We start from the raw sequence: 13295 nt of genomic DNA, 5'->3' as shown, positions 1-13295 counted from the left end.
GATTGTGTGATACCCCAATACAACAGACAACTCAATTTGGGTAGCCCACAAATACGTTATAATTGCTCCAAGATGAATTTCGGCAGCTCGTTTTTTAAAACTACTTTTACATATAAGTGGAAATGGCAGGGATCACACAAAGTATTGTATTATACCAGCATCTTGACCACATATCAGACCAGACAACTGGTATGAATTTTTGTTTCCATCCTGAAGTAATGGTCATGCTGTGAATCTGAAGAACCCCAAAAAAAGTAGAAGGGGAGCAGTCACAAATTATCACTAAGCTTTGTATAGTCGTGCCCCGCTTAACAATTACCCCGCATTACAACGAATCCACTTCACGATGATGTTTTCGCGATTGCAATTGCGATCGCAAAACGATGTTTTAAATGTTTTTTGTTCACTTTGCGAAGATCGGTTCCCTGCTTTGGGAACCAATTCTTCGCATTACGACAATCAAAACAGCTGATCGTCAGGTTTTCAAAATGGCCACCGGGTGCGCAAAATGGCTCCCCACTGTGCTTAGGGATTGATTCCTCACTATACAGGCACCAAAAATGGCCGCCGTATGGAGGATCTTCGCTGGACGGTGAATTTTTAGCCCACTGGAACGCATTAACTGGGTTTTAATGCGTTTCAATGGTTTTTTTATTTTTGCTTTACGACGTTTTCGCTCTACAGCGATTTTGCTGGAATGAATTAACGTCATTAAGCAAGGCACCACTGTATACTAAATGGATGATTGCCTTCTATACACAGTCTTCTCCCTTTAGGCCAGACATTGATGTGACAATAAGCTATTCCAAGCAAGTTCCGTGAAAATCCGAAGTCCAAAAGATTCTAAGTTTTCAGTGTTCTGGAAACAAAAGGGAGGAACTGAAAGCAGAGATGGAATGTATACCCTCACTGCCCAAAACACAAACACCCTAAAGCAAAGTGTGTTAAATTGTAGCATTTCTTATTTATTTACAAAAAGCTTAATGAAAAGCATACTTAACATATTCCAAAACTGTAGCTACTACAGCTCATAAATAAAACAAAAAAAGTTTCTCCCACCCCCACTATAGGCTTAAAGTACACCCACAATATTCAGTCTCTAAACTAAAGCCTGGCAATGTTACATTTTTGGACCACAACTCCCTGCGGGAGATATGGGACTTGTAATTTTCCAATCTGTGATCTAAACACAACACTAGCAATCTATATAGTCACAACTTAAGTAGTAAGAAGGCTTCCTGCCCTAAGCAAATAAAGCCTGTGAGGAATCATAGTAACGTCTGTTCATGGAATATTAAGAAAACAATCCTACATATGGCTGTTCTTCATTCAGACGCCATAGAGAGTTTAACGGTGCTTGCTTCAGGTAGATGTAGGTATGTAAAAATCACCACCCAAACTGGGGCAGCTGGAGGCCCACTGGAAGTTTTCTCAATTAAGAGCAAGGGATAAAGAAGGATAATGGGCTTAAGCTGCAGGAAGCCAGATTCAGAGTGAATATCAGGAAAACATCTTAACTGTTAGAGTAGTACAACAATGGAATCAATTACCTCAGGAGATGATGAGCATTCCAATGCTAGAGATATTTAACAGAAAAGTGGACAGTCATCTGTCAAATCTGTTTTGATTTGGATTCCTGCCTTGAGCAGGGGTTTGGACTCGATGGTCTTATAGGCCCCTTCCAACTCGATTATTCTGTTATTTCTGACCCCTGAAATGCTCTATAATAGCAGCAATAAAATGACTCCCACCAATATTACATTGGTGAAATACCAATGATGTGTGTGTGCACAGAGGGCTTCAAATTTCTTTCAGTAGGGGTCCTGAAAAAGGTTCTTAAATTCAACGTCTGTTTTCCATCAGGGATCCAATAGTTGGATCTCAGGTTTCAGGGGTGGTGGTAAATCAATGTTGGTCCTATAAGACAGGAGTATGTTCACCTGGGCCTAAATAATGCTCCCACTTATGAACAAGAATCACTACCTTCTCCTGATTTTCCATGAGCTCCCTTTTCTTCATCTGTCATGGCTTCACCTACGCACACCCAGCAACAAGAACTGGTTCTCTCACAGGCAGCATTCTTATCTTTTGTTTCCAAGGATCTCTTTCAGTTCCTCAGCTTTTTTCCTCAATTGTTCCTTATGTTTTGAAGGGTTTATAGAGCTTATTCTCCTGCTTTTTGGGAAGAAAAAAGAATGGTGGGGAAGAAACTAAAAGAATGGAGGAATCTACATAGCAACACAACAAATAATGCCGCCCTCAAGACTCCTGTCCTACATTGACATTTGTTCATAACATCTCATCTGCATAACAACCACATCTCTTCTAGTCATCAATATGTTCATCATTAACATACAATGTTAATGACGACGTATAAAGCCCTAAACAGTTTGGGACCTCGATACCTGGCAGATCGCCTTCTCCCACCTAGATCTACCCGAATTACTCAGCACAGCCAGGAGGGACGGTTGAGGGGCCTAACGTCGAGAGAGGTCCGGAAAGAAAGAAGAAGAAACTGGGCCTTCTCGGCAGTGACTATAGAACAGCTTTCCAACAGAGATCCGCCTGGCACCCTCACTGGGTGTTTTTAAGAGCCATTTAAAGACTTGGCTCTTTAGGCAGGCCTTCCCTTCTGTCAATTCTTGTTTTCTGTCATTCCCCATCTTGAATGCTCCATATTATTGATTCAATTGTTTAATGTTTACGATGTTTTTATGATATTTTATGATATTTGTAAGCTGCCTCGAGTAGACGCTGTCTAGGGGGGCGGGGTTAAAAAAATCAAATAAATAAATAAATAAATAAATAAATAAATAAATAAATAAATAAATAAATAAATAAATAAATAAATAAATAAATAAATAAATATGCCGCTACCCCATTGCCATCCTACCATCTTGGATTGGGAAGGTGACCAGTGAAGAAGTTCGTCTCCATGTCCCAGTTGTAAAGGCGGCAGCACAGGTAGTGCTATTCCCCTCCCCCATCTCCTCAGCCAGTCAGCCACTCTCTTCACCTGAGAAGCACAATGGAGGAATTGAACTCACTACCTCCAGCTCTGCAGCCAGATACCTAAACCGCTCAGCCAGCCAGCCAGCTCCTGGAATATTAAAAGCTAACAAATATTTACTATCTACATACCAGGTCATAATACAATCACTAATGCATAGTCTGTTTTTCACACTCACTCCCTGACCAACAGGTTATATACACACTGCAAGGTACCTGAAATAAGTTGTTTTGTTTTTGCTTTGCTTTGTTTTTGCTGCTTGGTTGAGCAAAAGCAGCTATCTTTGCTGCTGACAGCTATATTTTATGCTAACGATCCCACACTGCCTTTGAAAATAAGAAAAATTATAGCCTTGTAGGCAAACAATGGGCTATTTAGAACTCTTTGTTATTTAAAATTGCAAAGACTTAAGTTCAAACATCTTCTTTTATCTGCACACACATCTGGAACACATTATTGAGAAACAACAACTGGAGCTACTATTCCATAAACTCACAACTGCTAAAAATATTTTGGCAAAAAAAAATAATATAAGCTTTTGAACGTTAAGAGATTAATTTTCAGTGCCCAAACAACAGAAATCAAAGATTTGCAGCACAAAGTTTAACAATTTACAGTGTCAGGGAAATGACAGCCTGCATTTGTTTATGCAGAAGTAATTCCCACTGAGTTTAGAGGGGTTTGTTTCCTGGTACATGTATTTAGTGGTCCATGGGGTCACGAAGAGTCAGACACGACTTAACAACAACAACACATGTATTTAGGACTGCAACCAGATTAGGATAGCAACCTGTTTCTGTGTATGAAACAACAGAATTACTGCCATTCAAGCATCAGGAACCTATTTCAAGTGAATGCCCTCTAGACGAATTACAACTTCCATAATCCACAACTACTGGTCATGCCTTGTGTGTCTAATGCAAGCCGTAGTCCAAAACATTTGAAAGGTCCCTGGCTCAGGGAAGATGAGAATATGCTAAAATGTAACATAAGGGAATGGTAAACTTCTGTTTATTCTCTACCTGGATAACCACAAAAAAGGGTTGCTGCAATCAGCATTGACTTGACAGCACATTATTATTATCAAGTATCTGGTTCAGTTTTCATCCAAGTCACCCTCCTGGATATCAATGTTCCCATCTGCAAAATGGAAATAATAATGCTACCTAATTTACACTGTTGTTTTAAGGATTACCTAAATAATTTGTGTGGAGCATTTTGTTCTTTCTGAGGTTATGTCAAGTAGTATTTATCACCAACATCATCCAAATCAGTGAGAGATGAGTGACTCTGATCCAGACTGATGATTTCTGTGCTTGTGGGCAAACATATGCTACACAATTTTGCAATGCTGGCTTCAGCCATAATCCAGGTGTGTGGTGCAAAGGGGCTTGGTCTGAAGTTCCCTATTCAAGCTACCTGCATCCTCCTACCTTGTCCTGAAAGGACTGTGCGAAGTTGGTATTCTAAAGCAAGCAGCATCAACAGAATTTGTATCCAGACCTTTTGTAAATTAGATCTGCCCCAGTTCTTGACTCCAGTTCATAAACATCACAAAAATTGCTCTTTTCAAAAAAAAAAAAAAAAAAGACTCTTTGATAAATTTACCAACAGACACTTTAGTAAAGCCTTTGTTGCAGGACTTTTCCAGAATAAAAACACAGAGGGTTGTGCAATTTATGAAGAGATAGAATTCCCATAGAAGCAAAAAACCAGTTGTACAAGAAACGCAAGCCATGAAGTAAAGCAAGAAGGACGGAGTTCACATGCTTTGTGGCAGCCTTTCCCAACATGGTGCTCTCCAGACATCTTGAACTACAACTCCCCCCCAAAAAAGACCCAATCAGCTATGTACCCCAGACATCTGGAAGGCATCAGCTGTGATCAATACTAAACAAAACCACCGCCACATCTTGCAGAGTGCTTTGCATGTTGGCTCAAAACAGCCCCACTTTCCCAAACAAAAGCAAACCAAAGGTGGTTTTACAAGGTACTTCTTTGAGCAACTGTTAGGGGGAAATGGTAATAAAAGTGGACTCTGCTTACTTGTATTGATTTTTTACTCTCCAACCAAAAATAACACAGTATCTAGGAAAGCCAGTTCTCTTTCTTATAGATATTAATGAATGACACAAAAGCAGCAAAACCTTTCCGTACAATTTCACACTGAAGCTATAGGCAAACAATTGAAATCAGTGTCCGGCTTCTGATAGTTGTTGAGAACATGACAGTACAACACTTATTTGGCCATATCCACCTGAAACATGGTTTACCTTTTTAAAAGACAGGTAACACATTACCACAAGAGGTAATGTGAGATTCCTTGAAAATTTGGCAACTACCACTCAAGAGCTGGATGCCAAATTGAGAAATTCCTTTAATTCTATTGACCCTGGGATTGGAAGCCAAGTGATCCACCCATGGCACATGTTTTGACTTACCTGTTCCACAACCTTCCAGTCCAGTCCACCTCCTCAAATTTTTATTCCCTCCCATAGCCCCATAAAGGGGGAAACGCCAACCACACAATTCAGAATGATACCAATCCCAGTTTGATCTTTAGTGATGCTACAGAGCCATCAAGTACTAGAAATGCCAGATGAGGGCTTTCCCCCCCCCAATCCATACCTGCCATGTGTCCCTGGTGAGAGACACACCTTTCACTTCAACTGGTGAAGAATGTTCTCAGGTAGCAAATATGTACCCATAGGCAAGTACAAAATGTGAAAGAAGCAGCTACCCTTGGGGCATATTTGCAATCTATCCTCCTTGGTCATATCCAAAGCACCTGAGATCCTAAGAAGCATTCAGTTCTCCATTTCACTGCTGGGACTCATTTCCAAGCAAATCTATTCAGGATCTAAGCCTGGTGTTGTCCTAACAAACTCTCCTTCCAACTCTCCTTCACAGATTATGCTTTCCAGCAGGGATGGGGAACCTGCAACCCATAGGTAAAAACCAGCCTGCTGACATTTCCCATGTGGCCTGCCAATTTCCTTCCCATGCTTGACCACCTTCCACCTCCAGAACTGAGAAAGGAAATCCTTATTCATATCACTGATCAATGAGTGGAGATAAGAGCAAATTTAAAGAAATGTAAAGTTGAGCTACAATTTGCAGTTTTAAAAGGTATTCAAGGAAAAAAAATGTATAAACTACCAGGAGAAGGAGTAGAGACCAGAGGCTTGTGCCTGATGTCTGTTTCCACGGTTTTCTCCTAATCAGCCAAGCACAAAACTGAGCTGTGCTTTCTGTCTGTGAAAGGCTTACAGGCTATCCTGCCTTCTAAGCAGGGACAGATATCCACTCACGTGGATCTCCATCCACAACTAGAAGTGCAAGGATGAGACACGATTCAATCTCTCATTATAAAGCACAACAGGCAAAGCAAAAAGGTACATTTAGTCACAAATGTTTTCTTAACTCTTCTTTTCATAAAGCCAGTCCTGTCTCCTAGCATGTAATTAACATTTGATTTTTTTTCCCCCCAGCCTAATTCCATTCCAACAACAACAAAAGATGTCATTCACATTATAACTGGCTTAATTGTGAAAATGGCTTTCTATAAAGGTATTTTCAGGGCTGGAGAACTCAGCTTTAGAGAACTGGTGCAACTCAGTGGCTTGCAGCACTGGGATCTGAACCCCTCCCCCAGGAAAAGAATCTCCCAGGAAAGGAGCCAGCTGAGATCATCTGGAGCATGTATGGCTTGGCAATGGAGTTACAAGCCTTGAACCCATGTGGCCTTGGGCAAGCTGCACCCTTCCACAGTCCTACCAAAAAAGAGTGACTGGTAAAGCATTTCTGAGCTGCTAATATCTAGAAATCCCTCATGATCAGTGAAATGTACTTTCAGGCAAATATACATAGGATCCCAGTGCATGTTTATTATCCATGCAATGTCACTATACACCACATTTGACAGACTATCCTAAAGAGAAGAAACCAATAAGTGTTTAATGAACGTATTGATAGAAACTCTTTGAATGAGCTTCAACTAGATCCCTGTATAAGGTCAAAATCCAAAGGCAGGCAACCACTTTCAGCCAAAGGACCAATGCAATTTAACAGAAGCTCTCTGGAACCACATGACTTGCTGGTCCGAAGGCAAAAACATGAGACCAAAAACACCAGCATATTTTAAGTTAAAGCTCTTGCTGACCAGTAACAAAGCTTTAGGCGAAGCATTTCAATGTGTTAGAACTGGGAGGACCTCTACAAAAAATGAGAACCCACCAAAGAATGGTATGAGGAGGGGAGTGTCATCATCTGGATGTCCCAGATAGCTGGCCTGGGACACTAGGAAAGAGCAGATTTAATTCCAAAGCCACCACTCCTACAAATGCTTATCACGCCAACATACACTTCCAGCAAACTGCAAGAGGAGAGACAAAGTCACACTCTTTTGAGACAGTTACGTGCATGCCTAATCACGCCAGTCTGATGCGTTTCTTCTGCAGTTTCTTCCACTTAATCTTCATGATACCCAACAAGCTTTCAGCGCAAGGGATGGAAAACAAGCCATAAAGCACTCTTCTCATTTCAGTGTTTAACAACACTTCCTTAAAAGATGTCAGCACTGCTTGCAAAACATTTCAGAAGATGCATATCTAGGCATTTGGGGGGATTATTTTGATACTCTCAATAGAAAACTTGATGCACATTTAACGTGTCACTTCTGAAGACCCAGACATGCCTCTGCAGTCTGTTTAAAGAAAATATTAGTATCTAGAGAGAAACTCTCACCAAAAAAACCACTCAAACTGTGAGATCTGCCAAGAGCCTAATGCTGCATCCATTCAGTAAGTTTCACCACCTCTGAAGATTGGGTGCATTAAAGCATTCAGGTGCAAAAACCATCTAACTCCACAGGCAGCAGAGGCTGTCTGTCCCAAAGCAAAGCAAGTCTTCATCCATTACCTTTATTAAAAAAAAACTATACAATAAACTTTTTGGTAGGCACAGAAAGACGGCCTTTTAAGCTACTAAACTACTGTATACAGCTCCACTCCTCAGGAAAGCTACAGCAGCCCTGTACACTTTGTAGCAAACCCAGGCTTGGGGCAGCATATTGTGAAACAATGTAATGCATGAATTGTCTTGGAAACAAAACAACAAACCCTTCTGAGGCATCTTCAAGACTAGCAAATGCATTATACCCTAGGTTTTCAGGCACCACCGCCCACTTCCAGCGCGCTTCTTTAGCATACAGATCTATAGATAGAGGATCCAAGCTGGACGTTGTTCACACTGTGGACAAGAAGAATAGAAAGGCAGAAAGAAGAGGCCATGAAAATTGTCCTATTAATGGCGTTCATAAAATAGTTGACCGCACACACATTGAACCCAAGCACCCCAAAACAAAACTGCCAGATCTATTCGTACATCCCACTGAAGGTGCCAAGCATTTTCCAGTCTTTAAGTAGACATCTGAAGGAGTTTCGTCAACAATCTTTCATGCACTAGGTGTCATGCCACAAGACAAGGTGATTCTGTGCAGTTATGTGCAAATATTGCTTTTCTTCTGAAGAATATCTACCTGTCCGTCCATCCGTCCGTCCGTCCGTCCATACATACATACATACCGCCTTTCTCCTTAAAAAAGAACCCCAGGTGGCTTACATCATTAAAAAGACAATATGTAGAAGCTAAAAACAGTAGGTACACAAATATTCAAAAACCCATTAAACAAATATTACATTTAAAACAATAATAAAATCAATATTAAAACACATTTTGAACTGCAAGGAGAACTAACCTGTCAATTCTAAAGGAAATTAACCCTGAGTGCTCGCTGGAAGGACAGATCCTGAAGCTGAGGCTCCAGTACTTTGGCCATCTCATGAGAAGAGAAGACTCCCTGGAAAAGACCTTGATGTTGGGAAAGTGTGAAGGCAGGAGGAGAAGGGGACGACAGAGGATGAGATGGTTGGACAGTGTCACCGAAGCTACCAACATGGATTTGACCCAACTCCGGGAGGCAGTGGAAGATAGGAGGGCCTGGCATGCTCTGGTCCATGAGGTCACGAAGAGTCGGACACGACTAAACGACTAAACAACAACAACGAAAACACATTTAAAACAACAGAGGACAACTATTCATTTTCAAAACCCTCTCAGGCTAACAGTTATGAAGGGAAAACCTGCCTGAACAGAAAGGTCTTTGCTTGCTTGCGAAAGGACAGCAATGATAGGGCCAGCCTAGCTTCCCATGGGAAAGGAGTTCCAGAAACTGGGAGCAGCAACAGAGGCCAGAAAACTGTGCTTTATCACATAGCACAGAGATTTTTTTAAAAAAAGCTGCTAACAAGTCAGAAGCGTTGAAAAGCGGACTAGACAAGTTCATTGAAGACCTTGCTATCAGTGGTTCCTATGCATTAGATTGTTAGCTGACCTGCTGCAGAGATACAACATACCCAGAAGACATGACCTTGCACCTTCTATGATGCAAGTTTTCTAAGCATCAAGCCCATAAGTCAGCTGCAGCTAAGTATTAGCACATTGTGACACTGTTTCCAAGGCACCACAGCAAAACAGAGGGTCCGCTGTGCAGGGAGGGACACCATGTCTCAACCTAGCTTAAGAGTGCATTGAAGCAAGAGGGGAATTCTGCTCACAAAGGCCTAGAGTTTTTGATATGAGTCAAAAACCAGTTTTTGATATGAGTCGGAACACTCCTGAGCTTGCTTTATGTTAGAGAAAGGCTCTCCTCTCCACAGCAAAAGGTTTCTTCTACTCTCCAAGCAATAAATACATGTATCTTACAATCTAAAGACCTCATAGTTAGAAAAAAGACATACAAAGCTTTAAAGTCTTAGAAATGCATCCATCTTTTTTCAATGGCCCTGTTTTGTTTTACACAGAAGATAGCTGTTTCTGTCTCTAATATTTGTCTGTGAACCTCTATCTGTTTTGACCATGGTTTGGGTTTCCTACAAGACCAAAGAGCAATGTCAATAGACAGGATTTTTCTTTTCTGTTGCTCATCATGTCTGCTGAGCTTTTTGCACATTCAGTGCATAATTTTAGTGGAAATGAGTCAGTTTAACATGAAAATAAGATCAAATACCCCTTCCTGTAATTAGTAGAGCTCTCCCTCCCAACCCAGTCCCAAAATATTCTCTCCAGCTGCTACATAGAGGGCCAAGATGTAAAAATTGCCGGAAGGCATGCACGGACCCAGATGATCAGTTTAAGGGAAAGTTATGGGATGTTGTTGTTTCTGTTTTGTTTGTTTATAGAAAACAGGAATGCATATTTAGTTAGCTGGAGTTTACCACAGACTCAGAGGCACTGGGCATTTTTATACAGGCCACAATGGGTAGTTCCAAGAATGTATCCCAAATGTTTATGTATCTGTGAGGGAGGAGGGGTGCCTGCAAAATCAGGAATAGTCCAATCGAACTTGAAATGCAATACTGTCCAAGCAGCAGCACAATCTGGCTCTAACTGAGGTAGGATCAACACATTGGGCATAGTCCAGGCAAAGTGTGAAGCCTGATCTGGGGGGTGGAAGGGTTCAGGGCTTCTTTCTCTCCCCCCCTTTCCCATATGGTTGTATGCAATCATACAAACCTTTATCGGAACTCAAACTTTTTGTTTCTTCCCCCCCTGGAAGTACAGAGAAGAGACTGCCATTGTTTAGAAAGCTAGCGAGGGCATAGCAATTTCTTCCTCAATAAAATCAACTTCATTTTCCCCCTCCCTAATAACAGGAATAAGCACCACCACCCCATTGCAACTTCTGCATTAGCTCATGGAATCTCTTTGCACGTTTTGGCAAGGGGGAGGGAACGACACACTGAACCCAGAGACGTTTTCGACAACAGAACTTGAGTTCCTGCTAATATACATGTAGACTCCGTGATTTTCGAATCGTTTCTCTCCCCCCCCCCCGCCCACACACACACACACACGCACAGCCTGCCCCTCTCGCCCCTCAGTCGCCCCTCAGTCGGCGTCTCCCTCCTTCTCCTTCCCTCTCTCTCTCTCGGGCCTGCACGAGCTGGAAAGCCTGGGGCTGGATTTCAAGTCTTTACAGGGAGCCACAGCCCACGGAGAGGGGGAGAAACTTGCCCGACGCGGGGAGGGGGACGAGCGAGGTTGGAGGGTTTGGGCAAATAAATCTCTTTCCTCTGCGTCTGTGTGGAAAGGCACACGTTGGGCGCTCGGAGTCACTCTTTTGAAAGAACGACGGGCCCCCGTGCAACAATTGTGTGAGGAGGGAGGGAGGGAGGGAAACGGCGACTCCCCGCCGCCCTCCCCACAGCCCGGCTGGGGTGGGAGACGGCGGGGGGAAAACCTTCCTCTCCTTCGCCCCTCGGGGAAGAGGGGAAGCCCCTCTGGGGTGGAGTGCGGGGAAGGTCTTCCACGGCGCCCCCCCCCTCGCTGGGTTCCCAAACAGACGACAACAACAACAACAACAAAGAAGAGTTCAGGCCCCTCACAAGGCGCCCACGCGCTCGCGCGGCAAGGGCGCCTCCGGGCCACCTCCCCGCCCCATAAACCGGGTCGGTGTGGGGAGCTGAGGCGAAGTGGGGGGGAAATAGAAAGAAATCTCAGCCCGCCTCAGCGGTTACTGAGCCCTGGGGTGTGGGGGGGGGAGGGAGAGGGACGGAACCGAGCCACGTTCACGGCCACTTCGCTCCTTCCCTAAAACCGTGGCTTCCCCACGCAACGTGTGTGTGTGCGCGCGCGCGTTTGTGTTGGGATCCCTTCCCACCGCTCGGGATCCCGACCCGAGGACAACCCTGACCGGCGCCAGGCGGCCTTGGAAAAGTTTCTCGGGGAGGGAGTCAAGAGAGAGAGAGAGAGGAAACAAAACTCCAGGCGAAAAGTGGCCGAGCCCCGAACTCGCCTGCACGCCGCTTTTTGGGCGAGCTTTTCCCAAGTCGAGGCGGAGGGCGATCCTTCAACCTCCCGAGCCTCGCTGCGGGGAGGGACCGAGAAGTCGCCCCCCCCACCCGGACTTCCCCCTCTTTGGCTCGCTTTTCCAGATCAAAGGGCCACTTTCCCCCCCTCTTCCTCCCTCCCTCCCTCTTTCCAGGAAGCGCCATATTGATCCCAGGCGCCCTCTCTCTCCCTGTCTCTCCTTCTCCTCCTCCTCCTCCAGCTGCTGCGGGTGCGTCGCCTCAAGCGCAGCTGTCCCCTCGCCTCCGGGGACTTCTTCTCTCTCTCCCCCCCCCCAGCTCCTCAGCCTCCCGGCCCCCTTTCCCCGCCACGACCCCCTCCCTCCCTCGCCGCCGCCGCCGCCCCCCCTTCGCCGGGCGCTCACCTTGGCGATCGCCTTCCGATACCTGGTGGCCGCTTGCTCGATCAGGTTGGAAACTTTCAGGTTCCCGTCGCCGCACGGCACGACCACCCGGGTCCGGCCGAAGCACACGGTGACTTTCATTTTCCCGCGAGGACCGGGCGCGCGGCTCCCAGCCCGGAGCGCGCTCCTCCGCTCGGCGGCCCCGGCCCCGACCCACCCCGCGCTCCTCCGGCGCCGGCGATCCGCGTTCGGCTGGGCTCGCCCTCCTCTTCTTCTTCCTCCTCCTCCTCCTTGGCCGCCGTCCCCTCGCGGCGAGCAGCTCCGGGCGGCAGGCAGGCCGGCCCCAGGGCGGGCGGGCGCCTGGGGGAGCCGACGGGGGGCTCCCGAGTCCGCCGAGCAGTCCCGCCGCGGCGCGCTAGGCTTCCCGGGGGAGGATCGGGCGGGCGCTCACATGCTGGGGGCCGGCGGCCGGCCCAGGAGGAGGAGGAGGAGGAGGAGGAGGGGGCGCCGCCGCCGCTGCCGCCTCCTCCGTGGCCAGAGCGCTCCCCGCACGCCTGCCTGCCTGCCTGCCTGCCCGCCCTCCCGCTCCCTTCCTGGCGCGGCCGCCGCTGCCTCTGGCCACCTGTTCGGCGTCTCTCCTCCTGCGCGCAGCCGGGCGGCGACGGCGGCAGCAGCTTCCTCCTCCTCCTCCTCCTCTCTCCGGCGGGAGGGGAAGGGCCGCCGTGCCTCCCCGAGCAGGCGGAGCGCGGCACTGCCTTTCGCAATGGGCTTTTCCCCACTCCGCGGCGCACGCCCCCGCCAAGGGCCAGAAGCCTCGCGGTGGGTCGGTCGGGGCATCTTATTCACCGAGGCTGCCTTCCTCCACGCCCCCCCACCCGTCTTTCTTCCCGGTGGGACGTCGGGGAAAGTTGGCCTGACTTTGGGCTGCTGTGCTACCACCTCTGTCGAAGTTTACACCCTTGGGCTTTTTTGCAGCGTACAAACAGGGGCTGTGGAGTGGGGGTGTGTGGAAATGGCCCGGGGGAGATTGGC

General features: G+C 46.2%; 1 protein-coding gene across 11 annotated transcripts in view; it reads right to left on the bottom strand.

Annotated features, from left to right (window-relative positions):
* Window positions 1–12706, bottom strand: part of PARD3 (par-3 family cell polarity regulator) — a 578687-nt gene extending 565981 nt beyond the window's left edge. For 10 of the 11 annotated variants that reach the window (XM_078378538.1, XM_073002942.2, XM_078378539.1 and 7 more), the window contains exon 1: window positions 12285–12539. In XM_078378538.1, coding sequence (XP_078234664.1) covers window positions 12285–12404 — 120 coding nt within the window. In that variant the 5' untranslated portion in view covers window positions 12405–12539. Of the gene's footprint in view, window positions 1–12284 lie in introns of all 11 variants that reach the window. The other variant, XM_073002940.2, reaches the window with a different exon arrangement.
* Between the last annotated feature and the right edge of the window lie 589 nt (window positions 12707–13295).

The sequence above is a fragment of the Pogona vitticeps genome, chromosome 6 (genome assembly GCF_051106095.1).
Source record: "Pogona vitticeps strain Pit_001003342236 chromosome 6, PviZW2.1, whole genome shotgun sequence".
NCBI classification, from domain to species: domain Eukaryota; kingdom Metazoa; phylum Chordata; class Lepidosauria; order Squamata; family Agamidae; genus Pogona; species Pogona vitticeps.
The sequence above is the reverse complement of the archived record's forward strand: the minus strand, read 5'-3'. Positions and strand labels throughout refer to the sequence as shown.